Genomic DNA, 17,500 nt, shown 5'->3' with positions numbered 1-17,500 from the left:
AAAGAAGACAAGGAGGATGAGAGGAGTGGGAGAGGGAAGGGAAGGGAAGGGAAGGGAAGGGAAGGGAAGGGAAGGGAAGGGAAGGGAAGGGAAGGGAAGGGAAGGGAAGGGAAGGGAAGGGAAGGGAAGGGAGAGGACAGGAGAGAAGAGGAGAGGATAGGAGAGGATGAGAAAAGGAGAGGAGGGGACGAGACAACTGTTCTTTCACGGCTAAAATCAATTTAGTGGAGATAACGTAGCAGGTGGAAGGCGCCGCAGTGGAAACCTGGCTGGCTGGGCTGACTGGCTGTGTTACCACGGCGGCGGAGGACAAACGCTGCTCTCCATGGCAACGAGCGTGGCCCCGACCCGGCTGGCTGCCGGCCCACAGCAGACGCCGTTTACGAAGACGCAATCGTCGGGTCTGACAGCCCTCACACACCTGTGACGCCGTTTAAGGAGCTGCAACACCTGAGTCTAACTGGCTGCACGCCTGTGATGGTGCTTAAAGAAGCTCTGAGTCTGAGTAGCCTTCCACCTGCAACGCCTGTACTATCTTAGAAGGGGGGGGGTGAAGAGAAGAGAAGAGAAGAGAAGAGAAGAGAAGAGAAGAGAAGAGAAGAGAAGAGAAGAGAAGAGAAGAGAAGAGAAGAGAAGATGGTATGGCATGGAAAAAAGAGAGACAGAGAGGAAAGGAGGAGAGAGAAAATGAAAGGGTGAAAGATGGTTGGAATTACAAAGACAGACTAAGATATGTAAAGACAGAGGAGGGAGAGAGAGAGAACGAGAGAGAGAGAGAGAGAGAGAGAGAGAGAGAGAGAGACAGAGAGAGAACCAGAGAGAGAGAGAGAACAAGAGAGAGAGAAAACAAGAGAGAGAGAAAGAGAGCCTGATTTGTGTACAGAGATAGCTTTACAGAAAGAAAGAGTTTGCAGGAGTCTTTTTTTCTCTCTCAGATGGCTTGAAGACAGCCATTCTCCAGCTAGACTTCACACTGTCAAACAGCGTCTGAGACTTCTTCATAAGAAGAACAAACACGGGGGCTTTGTGACGCAGAACTCACCGGAACAGCAATATTGACGACGCTGGCGGTATGGTTATTATTTCAGTAAAACCAACTCTGTGAGTTTGCTCATACACTTTCGACTTTCTTTTCCGTCCGTCCTTGTAGCTCTCACTGACTCTCTCACACATATGTGCACAACACACAGACACACACATGCACACACATGCACACAAAAAAACACACACACGCACGCACGCACACACACACACACAAAACACACACACGCATGCACACAAAACATGCACACACACACGCATGCACACAAAACACGCACACGCACACACGCGCGCGCACACACGCACACACACACGCGCGCACAGGCACACACACACGGCTCCCCAAGTCTCAGTGCTGACGTGACCTCCCCATGTTGTTGTTGTTCGGGAAGCTCCGTTTCGTTTCCAGAGGCGAAACAGACACGTTTTTACAACAAAGCAGTGCCAAGTACGGACGCCGTGCGAGTGGTAAGCGCTAAATGAATCAAAGGCGTGCTTAAGTTAGCACATTCCTGAAGAACAAAGGCTTCGGCTGGCACCAGGGGCCACGCTGCAATCCTACAGACTCATCTCCTCCTCCTGCCACACTTCCTGTTGCAAACTTCTTTTCTCTCAGCATAACGTGGAAATCAATAAGGTTGGGGATGGGCCAGCTTTGACTGCTGCAGCGCTAAACACTTTTTACAGATTTGTTGTACGTGGAGTGTGGTGTAGTGTAGTGTGTATGTGGTGTGCGCAGTGTGTGTAGTGTAGTGTGTATGTGGTGTGCGCCGTGTGTGTGTAGTGTAGTGTGTATGTGGTGTGCGCAGTGTGTAGTGTAGTGTAGTGTGTATGTGGTGTGTGCAGTGTGTGTGTAGTGTTGTAGTGTGCCTGCATTGTGCGTGGGTGGGTGGGTGAATGTATTCATAGACATGTGTGTTTGTACAGTAAGTACGAGTGCACATGTCAGTACTTTATAATGATGCCCATGTACAGTTTGAATGTTAGCGGGAATAGTGGAAGTGTGGGAGTTTGTGTAAATGGAAAATGTGTATGCGGCGCGTGTATGTGTGTGTGTGTGCGCGAGAGAGTTTTAAGTGTGCAAGTGCAATTTTGTATCGTATCGTATTGATTGTGCGCATATGTGTGGAGTACACACATGCATAGCATTTCCATCAATAAATGCATTATATCCTGTGTGTGTTTGTGCGTCTGTGTGTGTGTGTGTTTGTGTGTCTGTGCGTGTGTTAAGCTCACATGAGAGCATCCACTCCAGCAGTGCGTGGGCACTAGCTCTTTTGCGTACGCACGCACACGCACACGCACACACACCAGCAATGAGAGTGGAGCAGTCCAGCCCTCAGGCTCCACAAAGCAAAGCCTGGTCCAGCAATGGATGCCCCTCATCCACATCCACATCCACATCCACCCCTCCCTCCACCCCTCCATCCCTCCACCCCCCTCCCTCTCTCTATCCCCCTCCCCCCCTCTACCCACCTCCCTTCCCAAAACTACCCAACCAACCAAGCAGCTATCCAAAGCTTCACATCCACATCCCCACCCGCTCCCTCACACCACATTTCCGCACCTCTCCTCCTCTTCCTCATCAAAGCCTCCCGCCTCACCTCACCCCACCCCCACCCACCGCCTATCCTATCTCAGCGGGGGCTGGAGCGCGGGAGGCTCAGGGAGTTCTCGAGGAGGTGCAGGGAGGCGAAGGTGGAGGCTGAGGGGAGGGCGAGGGGAGGCCCGGGCCCGGGGCCCTGCAGAGAGGTCAGCCTAGACCTCCAGGGGTCGGCCGGGGTCAGGGCAGCACCAAAGCTCTTCATTAGCGGACCCCAAAGCCCCCCCGCCAACCTGCCCAAAACTCAAAACCTCAAACCTCCACTCAAGCCAGCCCAACACCCCCGTCCCCTCCCCAGTAATAAAGAGAGAAAAAGGAAAGAGGAAGAGGGAGAGGTATTGAGAAAGAAAAAGGAGAGGTGGGCAGGTGGGGGGAGGGAGAGAGAGAGGGGGGGGGTTGAAGTAGAGAGATGAACAGCAGGGAGGGAAGGAGAGAGAGAGAGAGATGGAGAGAGTTAGGATAGGGAGGGAGGGAGGTAAAGGAAAGGAGGGGTGAAGTACAGGGCCTGGAGCCTTTGCTCTGCTCTGCGCTCCTCTGCTCTGCTCTGCGCTCCTCTCCTCTGCTCTGTCCATCCAGGGGAGAACCTGGCCAGATAAATATATGCATCAGGCAGGTGGAGGAGAGTGCACTTTAATTGCCCTCTCTCCTTATGTTTAATGTACAGCCCAGAGAGAGACCAGGAGAGAGAGAGAGAGAGAGAGAGAGAGAGAGAGAGAGAGAGAGAGAGAGAGAGAGAGAGAGAGAGATAGAGATAGAGATAGAGATAGAGATAGAGAGAGCGAGAGAGAGAGAGAGAGAGAGAGAGAGAGAGAGAGAGAGAGAGAGAGCGAGTGTGCAAGACAACAAGAAAGTAAAACTGAGATAGAGAAAGAGCATGAGCGAGAGAGATACAGAGCAAGACTCAGAGCGTGCGAGAGAGAGAGAGAGAGAGAGAGAGAGAGAGAGAGAGAGAGAGAGAGAGAGAGAGAGAGAGAGAGAGACAGAGAGACAGAGAGAAAGATCATGTAATAGATGAAATGAGAGAAGAAGAAGTGGTAGAAACATAAAGGAGAAGATAAGAAAGAAGGAAGTAGATGGGTTGAAAAGCAAGAGGAAGGGCAACAACTCCAGAAGAAAACATGAGGATGAGGATGAGGAAGGGAGGATGAAGTGTGAAAAGGTGAAAGGGTCAAGTGATTAAAAAGAGGCAGACGATGCCAGCCAACTCCGATTTCTCCTTGTTATTCCACAACAATATGGTGAAAGGCCGTAGCCATTTCCAACAACTCTCCACTAGTTAACTGCCGAACCGCTACTACCACTACTTCTTCTACTACTGTATATATATATAGCTTGAGGCAAGCTACAGAAATCTGGGCAAACAATAGATAGCGCTGCCACAAGAGTACACTAGCGCAGTGGGAATGAAGTCGCCCACGTTAAGACAGAGTGTGTGTGATGAATGCCTTGCTTGTTTTTTCTTTTCTTTTTTTTGGGTGGGGGGGTGTTTTTGGGGTTTATTTTATTTTTTTAGAGAGAGTGTGACAGGAAACGAGTGTGGTGAGAAAGAGAGAGGACAGATTGGGAAATGACCATGGCTCAGACTCGAACCCAAGTCCACAGATATATTGTGCAACGCCTTCGCTCACTGACCCCCCCGTCCCCCTTTTTTTTTGTTCAACAAGAATTAGCACTCTACAAGCCACCAGATGACAGATTCCCTCACAGCCTTGACACTTACAGGAGAAAACCATTACACCTCCGCACCGCACACATCCGTTACAGTTAACGTCACTAGCGTCACCCTATGAATGAATACCCATTAGGCCATTAGTACATTAGCAAGACAGACGGAAGTCTCAAGGTGGTGGGCAACTCAGGCCATCGTCATTAGCAGCAGCTGCAGCAGCCATGCCCACTCCACCATATAAGCATTAGGCAAAGAGTTACAGAAACGGATCTGGAAAAAAAAGGCTATTCCTTTGTTGTTGTTGTTATGTGTGTGTGTGTGTGCATGTGTGTGTGTGTGTGTGTGTGTGTGTGCCAGAGACAGAGGCAGTCACCCATGTGAAAGGCACTGTCGTGCCGTCGTGCCATGCCGTGTGGTGCGCTACAAGAGAGAGAGGGAGAGACACAGAGAGCACGGCTTTCCGAATGGCTGCGGCGCTAGTTGTTTATTTATGTGAACATGTTGTTCCACCCGACCAGCCATTTTTAATCTAGCCCCTGCAGCATCCCCGGCCGGGCTTCCGAGCGAGGCATCTTAGAGCGGACAGCCTCCGCCGGGAACGGCTGCCTGGGGAATGCCTGCGCTTTGGCAGGGTGGGGGTGTATGCATGTGTGTGTGTGTGTGTGTGTGTGTGTGTGTGTGTGTAGTTCAGGGCTTGAGGGGTGGCAGGGAGTGGGGGAGAGGGGATGGAAGCACTGGGCTGTGTGAGAGGATGGAGGGATGATGACAGGGGGTAGTAGTGGGAGTGGGAGAGAGAGAGAGAGAGGTGGGGAGAGAGGCAAGGGTCTGCCAAAAAAAGAAAGAAAGGAAAAAAAGAAAGAAAAAAACAAAAGGCTGGTGGTGGCAAGGGGAGATGGGATGGGGTTCTGGTGGGCTGGCTGTGGGGGGGGGGGGGGGGGGGGGGGCAGTGACAACACAAACAGAATTAATAGTGCGAGTCGCCCTGGCGACGCCCCCCACCCCCCCTTTAGAAGTGAGCGGCGTGGCACGGCACGGAGCACTGCACCCGGCAAGTGGGGGTTTAGGGGGATTCGGGAGGGGGCGGGGGGTGGCGCTTGGCACTGGGTGAGACGCGGTGCGGGAGCCGGCTGAGACAGGGTTAGGGGTGGTGTAGGGGGTTGGGGTTGGGGGGTTGCGGTGTGGGGGATAGGGGAACGGGGGTACGGGGGACTAAGCAGCGCCGAGCCGAGAGCCGGGCTGGGCCGGGCCTGGAGTGGTCCGCAGTTCCGGCCCAGTGCGCGGCGCAGCGCGCCCGGTGCTGATAATGCGGGCAGCTAAGCCGGTACAATGGCACGCGCGACGGCAGCGCTCTTACATTAAGACAGATCCTTCAGCACAAAACTAGCAGGCAGGCCGCTGATAAGGACTTGTCATTGGCAGACATACGTCCCACTGGGGAGGCAGCCTAGCCCTCTCGCTCTCCTCTTCCTCTTCCTCTCCTCCTTTTTTCATTTTGCTCTTCCTCACTCACTTCTCTTTTTCTCTTTTCAGCCATTCTGTCTGGCTGTCACCAAGTGAGCGCCAACTACTACTCCCCGACTGTAGGGGTCGCTGTGGTGCAGTAGTAGGCTGCCTCTCGTTTAGGTTAGGGTGCTTTTTTTTTGGGGGGGGGGGGGTTACGCCTTCATCATCACGTCCATCCTCAAGAACAGTGGGAAACATTCTGCATCACATACAACTATGACGATCAGAGGAGGTTGTTACCTTTGAAAGCCCCATGACCCCTGGCTTCAAAGCTGAGGCTACACACTGTGCTTATGGACCTTTCCAAATTAGCCATACAAGCATGTAGGACTGTGTGTTTAAATGCCTGTTTGTAGTTATTCACATGTTCATGTTTGTGTGCTAACTGTGTGCACCTGAGCCTGCATGGGAGTATGTGTGAACGTGTGTGTGTGTACAGCAGTGTGTGTGTGTGTGTGTGTGTGTGTGTGTGTGTGTGTGTGTGTGTGTGTGTGTGTGTGTGTGTGTGTGTGTGTGTGTGTGTGTGTGTGTGTGTGTGTGTGTGACCGTGTCAAACGTGTCCGACTGTATTATCCATAACGACCGCTGGCCATGAGTGTTCAACTCATGAAGGGCTTTCTAATGGGTCCAGAAAACAATGTAGTCCTGCGTATAGTGGGGAACGCTACTGCTGGGATCACACGGAAAGGAGGCCCACATTTTTCGCTAAGTCCTCCCGAGGTAGCCGGAGTTGTTGAACTAATTACTCAAGCTGTGTGCCCAATGAAAAATGAGGGACCCAAAAATCAATTTTGTGGTTCATCTCCCATTACGTTGCAACAACACACACCCCCAACATCCCCCCCCCACACACACACACACACACACACACACACTCACACACACACACCTCACAGTCTACACATCTTGTTTTGCGTTTCATAAATACGTGGGCATACACATACACCCCGCAAAAATGCCAGCACACCCATGCAAAAATGTAAAGACACACACACACACACACACACACACACACACACAACGATTCCCGAGAAGGAATAATTTCGCACTCACAGTTAAATTTAAAAATGTAAACAATGTTCCAGCCAAATACGTCTCCACAAAAGCAGGAATTTATACTAGAAAGCCACAGCAACAATGAAAACTGTTGAATTAGATAGATAAAAGGACACATGCGATCAAAATAATTAAAAAAACACACACGCATCCAAAAGGAATTAAAATAAAGAACAAATCATTTAAAAATATATAAATATATTTCAAAAAGTAACTAACTTTTGAATTGTATTTTATATGCCAATGCATTGGGTGTTTTAGTTGTGTCTATTTTTGTGCCTGTTTGTATTTCTGTTTGTGCTTGTGTATATCCGTGATCACAATAAGACAGAATTCAAGATATGGTGTGTGTGTGTGTATGCGTGGTGTGTGGTGTGGTGAATGTGTATTAGAGTACACGCATGTGTGCCTATGTACAGTTAGATGGTGATAGACGCTGTGTGTGTGAGAGAGAGAGAGAAAGAGACATAGAATGTATGCATGTATATAATGTACGCGTGTGTGTAGAGAGGGAGAGGGAGAGAGAGAGAGCGCCTCTTTGTGTGTGTGTGTGTGTGTGTGTGTGTGCATTTGTGCGTGTGCGCGTCACTGTGTGTGTGTCTGTGGAGGAGATTTCCCTGCCTGATCTCCCTGCTCACTGTGCGTGCCTGTGTGTGTGTGCACGTGTGTGTGTGTGTGTGTGCGTCACTGTGTGTGTCTGTGGAGGAGAGTTCCCTGCCTGATCTCACTACTCACTGTATGTGTGCGCGCATGCGTGCGTGTGTGTGCATAAGTGCGTGCGTGGGTGCGTTCGTGCGTGCGTGTGTGCTATCCCTGCCTGATCTCCCTGCCTGAGACTCAGCAGTGCTGTGGTAACTCGCTTCAGTGTTTTATAACAGCCCATTGACCAATGAAAACTTCTGCATGGCTGCCAGAAGCCTAGGTGACAATAAAAAAGCCATTTAATGCTAGAACCAGATGGCGGTCAGGAAGAGAAGAGAGGAGAGCGCACGCATGCCAAAGCAGTGTAAATGTGTGTGTGTGTGTGTGTGTGTGTGTGTGTGTGTGTGTGTGTGTGTGTGTGTGTGTGTGTGTGTGTCAGACATTCATGTCTGCCGCTCACAGATGCAAGCAAAAATTACGGGTAGGATAGTAAAACGCTACAGAAACACAACATCATGACATTGTCTTTTTTTACGCTCATCGGTACCAATAAAGTGGTGGACTGAATTATAAAATTGCATATTTATTTATCAAGACATTATTTACCTTTGTACATGCCATGACTTTCTGAGTTAAATGTTAGAACAACCTCTCTATGTTGCCACAGTACTATTTTCTTACCTTTGCAATGTCTTTAAACAGCTTTTTATTTTTATCTATTAGACTCTGCCGATGTGAGAAAATATCTATGGAAAAAAGAAACTATGTTTTTAACTCTGCTGGTTAATACACATCGGTCATTGATCTTGTTGATGTTGATTTTGTTGGTATTAATTTCATTTTATTTTGTCTTTAAATCATGGCTATAAAATAAAGTATATTTCATAATGTTCATGAAGATATCCATCATATAAATATTGAGAGATCATGGGTAAATCAGGGTGCGGCATGATTCCAGGCCAGGTTATCCGCATTACCATTCTAATAGGGTTCCTGTAAAAATCTTTAAAATCTCAACATTTCAGGAGACAAACTGAGGAGTAAGAACACCACTGACAGAGTGTACTCCACGACCCGTTCGCTACACACCAGTCCTTAACTAGTCATGTAGTTGCAAACGATCCTCCTACATAGTTTCTGCCGTTCTTTAAAAATACATACATGCATGTGTAGTCCAGAATAAAATTTCATAGCCTCATTGCTACCACAAAATTAAAAATCACATTTGTAGGGATATAAAAAAGCTGTAACACACGGCACCAACTTGCCATGATAGTGACCCAGAGTGAAAAACATGCATTTTTCATTTTGGCAAATTAACACTTATCACCTTCACAGCAGATAAAACGGGGCTGTGAGACGAATAGGGAACGCACATAAATCTTAGACGTGAAACCACACACACACACACACACACACACACACACACACACACACACACACACACACACACACACACACACACACTTGTGTGTAGGAATGTGTGCAATCGGACGTAGGCGAGAGAGAGAGAGAGAGAGAGAGAGAGAGAGAGAGAGAGAGAGAGAGAGGATAGGGGAGGTGAATTGGAAGTGATGCCATTAGCTTTGAGCGTGCTCAGTCTGCCCCAGACAAACGATGGCTCTACGTCTCTTCCTCTTTCACGGGTTAAAGGGCCTATGCTGTTTGATTGACTGTAAACAACACAAAGCACAAAAAAATTAAGTACCCTCTCTCTTTTTCTTTTTCTTTCTCTTTCTCTCTCACTCACTCTCTCGCTCCCCCTTTCTCTGCCTCCTCCTCCGTCTCCCCCACCCCCACACCCACCCCTTCTCCCTGGCTGTGTCATGTGCACTCATTCTCTCTTAATGTCCCACAAATGAAGAGGATTTATTAATGTGTAATTAAGTAATAATCATCACTACATAATGCATGAAACACTCAGGAGACCAAGTGGAGGAGATATGAAGCCTGAACGCTCTGGCCGGGCAGGCACACACACACACACACACACACACACACACACACACACACACACACACACACACACACACACACACACACATTAACGCATACAGCGCACACTCACACACATTAAAAAGGGATTAATTGGGAGAAATAATATTTTGATAAGTGCTCCTCTGCCTCTCTATCGCTTGTTCATTACAAACACCAATCAGGGCTTTTAAGCCATGCAGGCTGGGTAGACTGCGGCCATTTAAAAATTTACGTTTAACAGATCATCAGACTGCCTGCCTGCCTTGCTGCCTGCCTTGCCTGCCTGCCTGCCTTATTGCCTGCTGCCTGCTTGCTTGCAACTAGCAGGCCCGGGGACTGAAGGCAGTGGGACGTTAAGTGGCACAAAGTAGCCTGACATGTTAACAAGTCACTGTCTGATGGCTGTAGAGCGAGTACATCTGTCAACGTGTGCCTGTGTTTGTGTGTGTGTGTGTGTACGTGCGTGCCCGTGTGTGTGTGTGCGCGTGTGCCCGTGTGTGTGGGTGTGTGTGTGCGTGTGCCCGTGTGTGTGTGTGTGTGTGTGTGTGTGTGTGCGTGTGTGTGTGTGCCCGTGTGTGTGTGTGGACTTGTCTGTGAGGACATGGAAAAACAAATGATCCTTTGTACTTTGAGCAGTGTGCCATCCCATCATCCCCTGGCCTGTCCACAGCCGAATACAGCCACGGCAAAATGTCTGGGCATGGTACTGCTTTGGAGCCTGCAGCCAGTGCATGTCTTGCCTATTTTTAAACAGGCCCATGGCCATAACTACCATTGAGGACACAGAGGCCATGTCATCTGTATTTTTTCCAGTCATGTAATATAGATCTATGATGAAAATTGATACATGATCAACAATGATCAATTTAGTCTGTATACGACGCCTCCATTTATTCTCAAGGCAGTGATTAATAAAAAACAAAGTTAGGAGTTTGACTGAAGTATTTGAAGCATTGTAAATGTACGGTATACAGTACAGCACGCAATATTTGGCCTCTGTATTTGAAAATGTCTGGTTAAGGCCCTGAATGGGCCTATGACTGGGCAGGTGGCATGACTGACCCTGATCACAAACACAGACTGCAGCTATGCTCTGTTACAAAAAAAAGACAAGGGCATCTATGGCCGCATCAAATGTTAATATGCTAAAGCAAGGAAACCAAAGAACCGAAACAAAGCTGCATCATGCACTATGCCTCTCTGGAGAAAGAGGCTGTGTTTTGTAATAATCAATTAATCACTAGCAAACTGCTCTGCAAGTGGCGTGGTGTCGAGGCAAGGCAGTGTGGGACCTGGCCCAAGAAGAAGAGGAGCACTGACTAGACGGCTGTCTTGATGCGCACTGACAGAGACGTTTTGGAGAGGAGAGGTCGTGACATCCCCAGCGCCAAAACAGCAGGCCATCCGGCCAATGCAACCACTTCGCGCTAAAAAAATGTTGTTTTGCGCAGCTACTGTGTGAGTGTGAGTGCGAGTGTGTGTGTGTGTGAGAGAGAGAGAGAGAGAGAGAGAGAGAGAGAGAGAGAGAGAGAGAGAGAGAGAGAGAGAGAGAGAGAGAGAGAGAGAGAGAGAGAGAGAGAGAGAGAGAGAGAGAGAGAGAGAGAGAGAGAGAGAGAGAGATGGTGCGCCTGCTCGCCAATCATATCAGTTGTTTGGATGTCATTTGTCTAATGCAATTAGGGCACGCACTAGCGAGCGTTTGAAGTGACTCGCCCATAACCCAGTGCAGATTGTAATTAGAGAAGAAAAAGGCAGTTATTAGTGTAGGGTTGCAGGGGGTCTAATAGGCTACTGTAACGCATGGTCAGCGCCCAGCGCCCATCTGCTTCATAGGGAAACACGTCCACCAAATGAAATTGAAATGAAGGTCGTGTAAAGTGTGATTTTCTTCCATTTTTTTTTTCAGATGCGTATTCCTTTACAAGACCCTGCTTATTTGTGTTAAATGAGTGATTCTGTCATAGTGACATAGTATCGATTTTCATGTGTCAGTTTGTTGTCACTTGTCTCCAAAGTTTATACCGTCTGCCGTACGCCCAGTGGGCCCCCCAGATCAGAACCAAGAGAATCAGAGCAACCAGACTGTCACCACCAGCTAAAAGGCACAGAATAAGACCTGACCAAGGGCCAAATGTAATGTGGGGGGGATAAAACTGTGCTGTGCAAGAGCACATTTTGCAGGTGGACATTTAGCATGTGGCGAGCGTAGAAATGCAGGCCTAATTTGGACACTCGACTCCAACCTGTTCCTGCTTTCTACATCTGTCTCTCGGCTTAATCTGCAATTAATGACTTTTCGCCATGGGCTACTCCCCAATAAATAGGGAACGTTTTGGAAATGCCAGTTTGAAACGGTGGATGTAAAACACAATTGCTTGGGGGGAAAGCAATGCATGTGAAATTGATATGTGGAAAGCACATTATAACGTTAAACCCCGCCTACACACTTCCAGTCATAAGAACAAGCACGCCTGTTAAATACCCCACGTGAACTTCATTTGAGGTTAACTGGTGAGACTGCAGTTCATCAAAGAAAATCACCAAGGATGACACAGGCCTGCCTGCCATGGGCCTTCTGTTGTCATTCCTGCTGTCACCTTACGAGTTTGACTGTTTAACAATGTCAAACATTCAAAAAACAAGAGCCATTCACGAATCAAAGGAGACTGTATGACAACTAAACCGTTCCGTTCAATCACTGTACAAACCCTGAACGCACCAGGCTAATGCAGAGATAAAAGCGCCAAGAAACAGCTTTGATACATGACACAAATAATTTCTTATAGCCAAGAAAATTCACAAAACCCGCCACATTTAGTCTTGAAATCTCATTGGCCATTCTTCCTCTCGTGAGTTTTTTTTCCATGTCTCTAAAATACACACTTACCTTTCACCGAGCGCGGTTTGGCCTGCTTTCGTCTGGACATCTCCAGCAGTTTGGTCAATTGAATCTTCTTTTATCGGTCTCTTGTCCTTTAATGGTAAATAATCATACGATGTGAAATGATAGTTCGCTCGTCTTTTTTCCACTTTGCCTGTTGCAATGCGGCAACTTCAGTCCTTGTTATAGTCCTGTGGCACTTGGAGGAAGAGGTCTGACGAGGGCAACGGAGAGACGCAGCATCCGGATATTCCAGCAATGTAACTTACGCAGCGGCTGGAACCTGTAGATTTTAATGAAGAACTTGTGGTTTGTGACTGTAGCGAGACAGTCTTTTGTCCCTCGCCGAGAAAGACGCTGGCTTGCACGGAACACCGTCAGCAGTGCACCGGTCGGAGTTTCCAGACGCGGCTGCTGCTACAGAATACTCTAACACCTGATCGGACGCCGAGAGGTGCCTGCTCGTCCCAAATAATGGGATTACCTTAATTAAACAATTAAACGATTCTTTCGGAGAAACCTGATGAAAAATCTTCTTTTCCCACGTTGTCTTCTCTCGAGGTTCTTTTTTGTACAGTTACCGGAATAAAGTATGTTTTCGCCTTGATCCAAGGCGACCAAAACCGAACCGCCCTCCCGCGTCGGTTATTTTTCAGAAGGTGGCACTCTCGGTGCTGTTTTACCTTGCATTTTTAACCCCTGGGGGATTCTATATTTGTACGTATCCCCCTTTCAATAAGTAATAAAACGCGTAAATGTTTGCGGTCGCTAGCCTCTCTCTCCCTTTTTCTTTGTCCTGACTCTGGTCTTCCCTCCGCCTCTCGATCCGACTGCTGGCGGGGCTGCGGCGCAGACACACATAATAAAGCCAGGCTTGGCTGGAAATGTAGCCGTGTCCCAGCAGGAGGATGTGAGAGTAGGGTCCCGGCGGGGGAGCGCTCTGATCCCGCAGGGAGCTCCGCACAGCCTGGGTTGAGCAGACAGAGAGAGCCAACAGCACCAAACCATGGTCAGCCATGGAAACTACAGCTTAACTTGAAGTATACGGATCGGGGCCAAAACACGGAGCAGCTTCGAGGAACTCTGCTGCACAGCGCACAAGGAAAAGATGGACTGGATTCTTTTTTTTCCATGCACTCGCAACACACTTCTGACAGTCCATCATTCTTGATTTGTCTTTATCTCTTGGGTGCTTGAGATGTAAGTTTGGCGAATTCTTTTCGCGGGTATGTTTAGGTTAATTTGCTTCCTCGTGTTGATCAGATATTATGAAATTCCCAGCTTAGGTTTATCACTGTAGCTTCCTAAATCAAGTTGTCTGATGCTTGCGAGCAGTGCTCATGGGCAGCATTCGTTCACATGAAGATATAATGTAAATCTATTTCTATGATTTATCGTAGCCTATGTATCTTATTCTTATTGCATACTCGGAGATGCTTTGCTTTTATGAACGCTGACAATTGCATTTACTGCAGACTGAGTTGATCTCGTTTCTTTTATTTGAGTAGATCACAGTTTGGACACGTGTATTAAAAATGTTGACAGGATATGATCGTTATGATCATGATGTCACAAAACCATGCGTGGCTCTAATACAACATGACAACGTCAACCACCGTGATTTGTGGCAGTATCAGCCAGACTAGGATATAGCATAGAGCTTGCTGCTTCTCGGATGATTTTGCAACGGTCGAAATCACAGCGTCTCCTCTCTCGGGCTTCTCCTACAGAACAGGGACGCGGTTGCAGTTTGTAAAGCTGAGAGGGAAATATTTTTAATCTCATGCTCGCTTTGTTCGCCCTCTCTCCTACACGATGTGCTCTTTGGCCGTGCCAGGACTGTCGAGCCGTTGTCATGGATAACGCCGCGCGCTCCCTGTCTTCGTCAGCGGGGTGCCCCGCGGATTGAGCCTCGCTTCCCCACCGCGAGACGGAGCGGGCCTTCAAAATGGACCCCCTGCAGAGACGGGGGCCCCTCTTGTCTCGTCTGAACTCCCCCTGAAATGACCGCGCGCCTGGAGACTGCTTTTTAAAGCGCTGGAGGCGTCCCGGCGAGAGGCCGCTGGCATGATGGGGTGAAAGCACTCTGCAGCGGTCCCTATTCCTCCTCAGCCCAACACAAAGGAGGAAAATAGCCCACATTACAAGCTCCTTATGGGTCAAGGACAGCCATGGACATGAATAGTATCAAAAAGTCGCATTGTTGAATCACATAGCAAGCGATTACACCCTCTGTCATCATCGCGCGGATTTACTATAGAGTGCGGCACAGCTTTGAATAAGGCAAGTAGACATGTGGTTGAAATTAATTAAGACAATCTCTGTAGTACTACAAATGCGGTCATGGACATTTGCAGTGCTAAGCCCTTGCCTTTTTATTCTTTGTAAATACCAAACTACGTTAGAGCAGAGAAAAGAAACGCTCTGGTTATTTTGGCGCACATTTACGCAGATGGGAAAATCTTGTCAAACAGACAGGTGCACACATTAACAAGCTGCCCTTGTATTTGCTCACTTTCCGAAATTTGCTGCCTGGCCAGTAAGTGATCACTGTCAGATTAGTGGCCCACTTGACGCAGCACTTGCACTTGACCGCAAAACCAGTTGTAATAAACCAGTTGTTTGGGCAGACGCCATTTTTTCAAAACCAGGAGGACGCACACAAAATGTTTATTCAGCCTATAAGGCATAATTTGTACTTTAAATAACCCAGACATTAAAAATAACATCTAGGAATGACAGGAGGCACTTCTGGGTGTGTGAGTAATGTGGATCAAAGAAGAGGGAACTGGGGTCCATATGGTGGTGACCTTTTCTTTTGTGTGTGTGTCTTGTTGATAGAGGCTTAACACAATTTATCCATCTTCCCATAAATAGTGTGTAGGAAATACAGTATGACTCCCCTGCGTGTGCCACTTGCCCAGAAGTTTTGCATTGAATGGTGAAGGTGGTGCACCAAGACATGTCTGTGCACGCGCACACACACACACACACACACACACACACACACACACACACACACACACACACACACACACACACACACACACACACACACACAAGTATAGGCTACTATGCATTCATGCTCAATGTCACAAACACAAGCACAAAACACACAAACATGCACACGCAGTTACAAACACATGCACCCGCATACACACATGCACACACACACAGATGCAATAATACTATAAACACAATCATTCATAAACACAAGCACAAAGCAAAAAAAAAAAAAACCACACACACACACACACACACATACCAACATATACTGTATATGCATGCTGCACATTCACTAACGTAACATATCCAAATACACAGATACAAATATACTATCCATTCATACACAGCCTCATAAACACAAGAGCAAGCAGAAATACACACACAGATACAGACACATACAGTGTATGTGCGTGCTCACAAATGTGTGCACGTACACACACACACACACACACACACACACACACACACACACACACACACACACACACACACACACACACACACACACACACAAACACACACACGTTCAACGTAATAGTCATAGCAGTAGAAGTCAGTAGAGCTGGGTCAACAGTAGAGTAGTGAGTACTGTAGTGATGATACAGTAGCTATGTAGTGGCAGCCAGGCGGCTATGGTGAGGCAGAACCAGTTAAATCCCCCTAAACACTCCTCCATTGTAGTGCCACGGGCTTGTGCAGTTCATCTTATATTTATGTAGCCTGCAGCATCTCTCTCTCTCTTTCTCTCTCTCTCTCTCTCTGTCTCTCTCTCTCTCTCTGCTCGACTCTCTCCCTCTCTCTCTCTCTCTCTCTCTCTCTCTCTCTCTCTCTCTCTCTCTCTCTCTCTCCTCCGCTCGACTCTCTCTCTCCTGTTCTCTCCTGAACTCTTGCCAACTCTGCCAGGTCCCCCCCTCCACAGACAATGTTACATCTCATTGGTTTTGCCCTAGATAGGCTATTTTTACAGGAAATAATTAGACATAACTGATTTAAATACTGCAAAGCCCACAATCTTTTGTCTAGCTAATAATCTGTGGTTTGTGCATTATGCATTCCACTGTAAGGTTTATGGAAGCATTTTCTTTCTTTTTTTTAAATCACTATAATAAAGCAGTATAATTTACAATTAAATATGCAGAAAGTGATGGAAGCAAATAAACCTTTGTAAACAAATCACCCCCCCCCCCCCCAAAAAAAAAAAAGATTTAGCATTTCCAAGTTGAAATCATAATTCCATGTTTGTTTGTTTGTTCGTTTGTTGTAGGGGTGGGGTTGTGCATGCGTGTGTGTGTGTGTGTGTGTGTGTGTGTGTGTGTGTGTGTGTGTGTGTGTGTGTGTGTGTGTGTGTGTGTGTGTGTGTGTGTGTGTGTGTGTGTGTGTGTGTGTGTGTAGGGGTGGGGGAGTGGTTGGATTCCCACTGCTTGCAGCTGTTCTCGGAGATGAACTGGGTCTGCCTTAGACCGCAGGGATACAATAATAATGATAATGGGGGGAGCGAGAGGACAAGAATGATGGAGGGAACGTCAACAGAGGGATGGGAAAGGAGAGAGGAAAGGAGATAGGAGAGGAGAAGAGAGGAGAGGGATAGGAAAGGAGGTAGGATATGAAATGGGAGAGGAGAAGAGAGGAGAGGGATAGGAAAGGAGGTAGGATTTGAAATAGGTGAGGAGGGAAGGGAGATAGGGCTAGGATAGGATAGGAAAGGATAGGATAGGAAAGGAGAGGAGATGATGGGAAAGGAGGTAGGATATGAAATAGGTGAGGAGGGAAGGGAGATAGGGCTAGGATAGGAAAGGAGGTAGGATATGAAAGGAGAGGAGAGGAGAGGAGAGGAAAGGAGAGGATAATAGAGGAGATGATAGGAAAGGAGAGGATAGACTAAGGTAAGATATGAGACATGATAGAGTAGGAAAAGATAGAATAGAATAGAATAGAAAAGAAAATAGGATAGGATAGGATAGTATATGGTAGGACAGGACAGAATAGAATAGGATAGGATAGGATTGGACAGGACAGGACAGAATAGAATGGAATAGAATAGAATAGGAAATAGGATAGGACACGGTAGGAGGGGATAGGAAAAGGTAGGAGACAGGACAGCACAGGTTTGGATGGGATTGAG

At 47.7% G+C, this 17,500-nt stretch overlaps 1 protein-coding gene across 1 annotated transcript in view; it reads right to left on the bottom strand.

Moving 5' to 3' along the window:
- znf423 (zinc finger protein 423) overlaps positions 1-13,774 on the bottom strand; it is a 282,399-nt gene extending 268,625 nt beyond the window's left edge. The window contains exon 1 of the mRNA XM_063196842.1: positions 12,379-13,774. Coding sequence (XP_063052912.1) covers positions 12,379-12,418 — 40 coding nt within the window. The 5' untranslated portion in view covers positions 12,419-13,774. The remainder of the gene's footprint in view (positions 1-12,378) is intronic.
- Positions 13,775-17,500: the final 3,726 nt, after the last annotated feature.

Source organism: Engraulis encrasicolus, chromosome 4 (genome assembly GCF_034702125.1).
Source record: "Engraulis encrasicolus isolate BLACKSEA-1 chromosome 4, IST_EnEncr_1.0, whole genome shotgun sequence".
Lineage (NCBI taxonomy): Eukaryota > Metazoa > Chordata > Actinopteri > Clupeiformes > Engraulidae > Engraulis > Engraulis encrasicolus.
The sequence above is the reverse complement of the archived record's forward strand: the minus strand, read 5'-3'. Positions and strand labels throughout refer to the sequence as shown.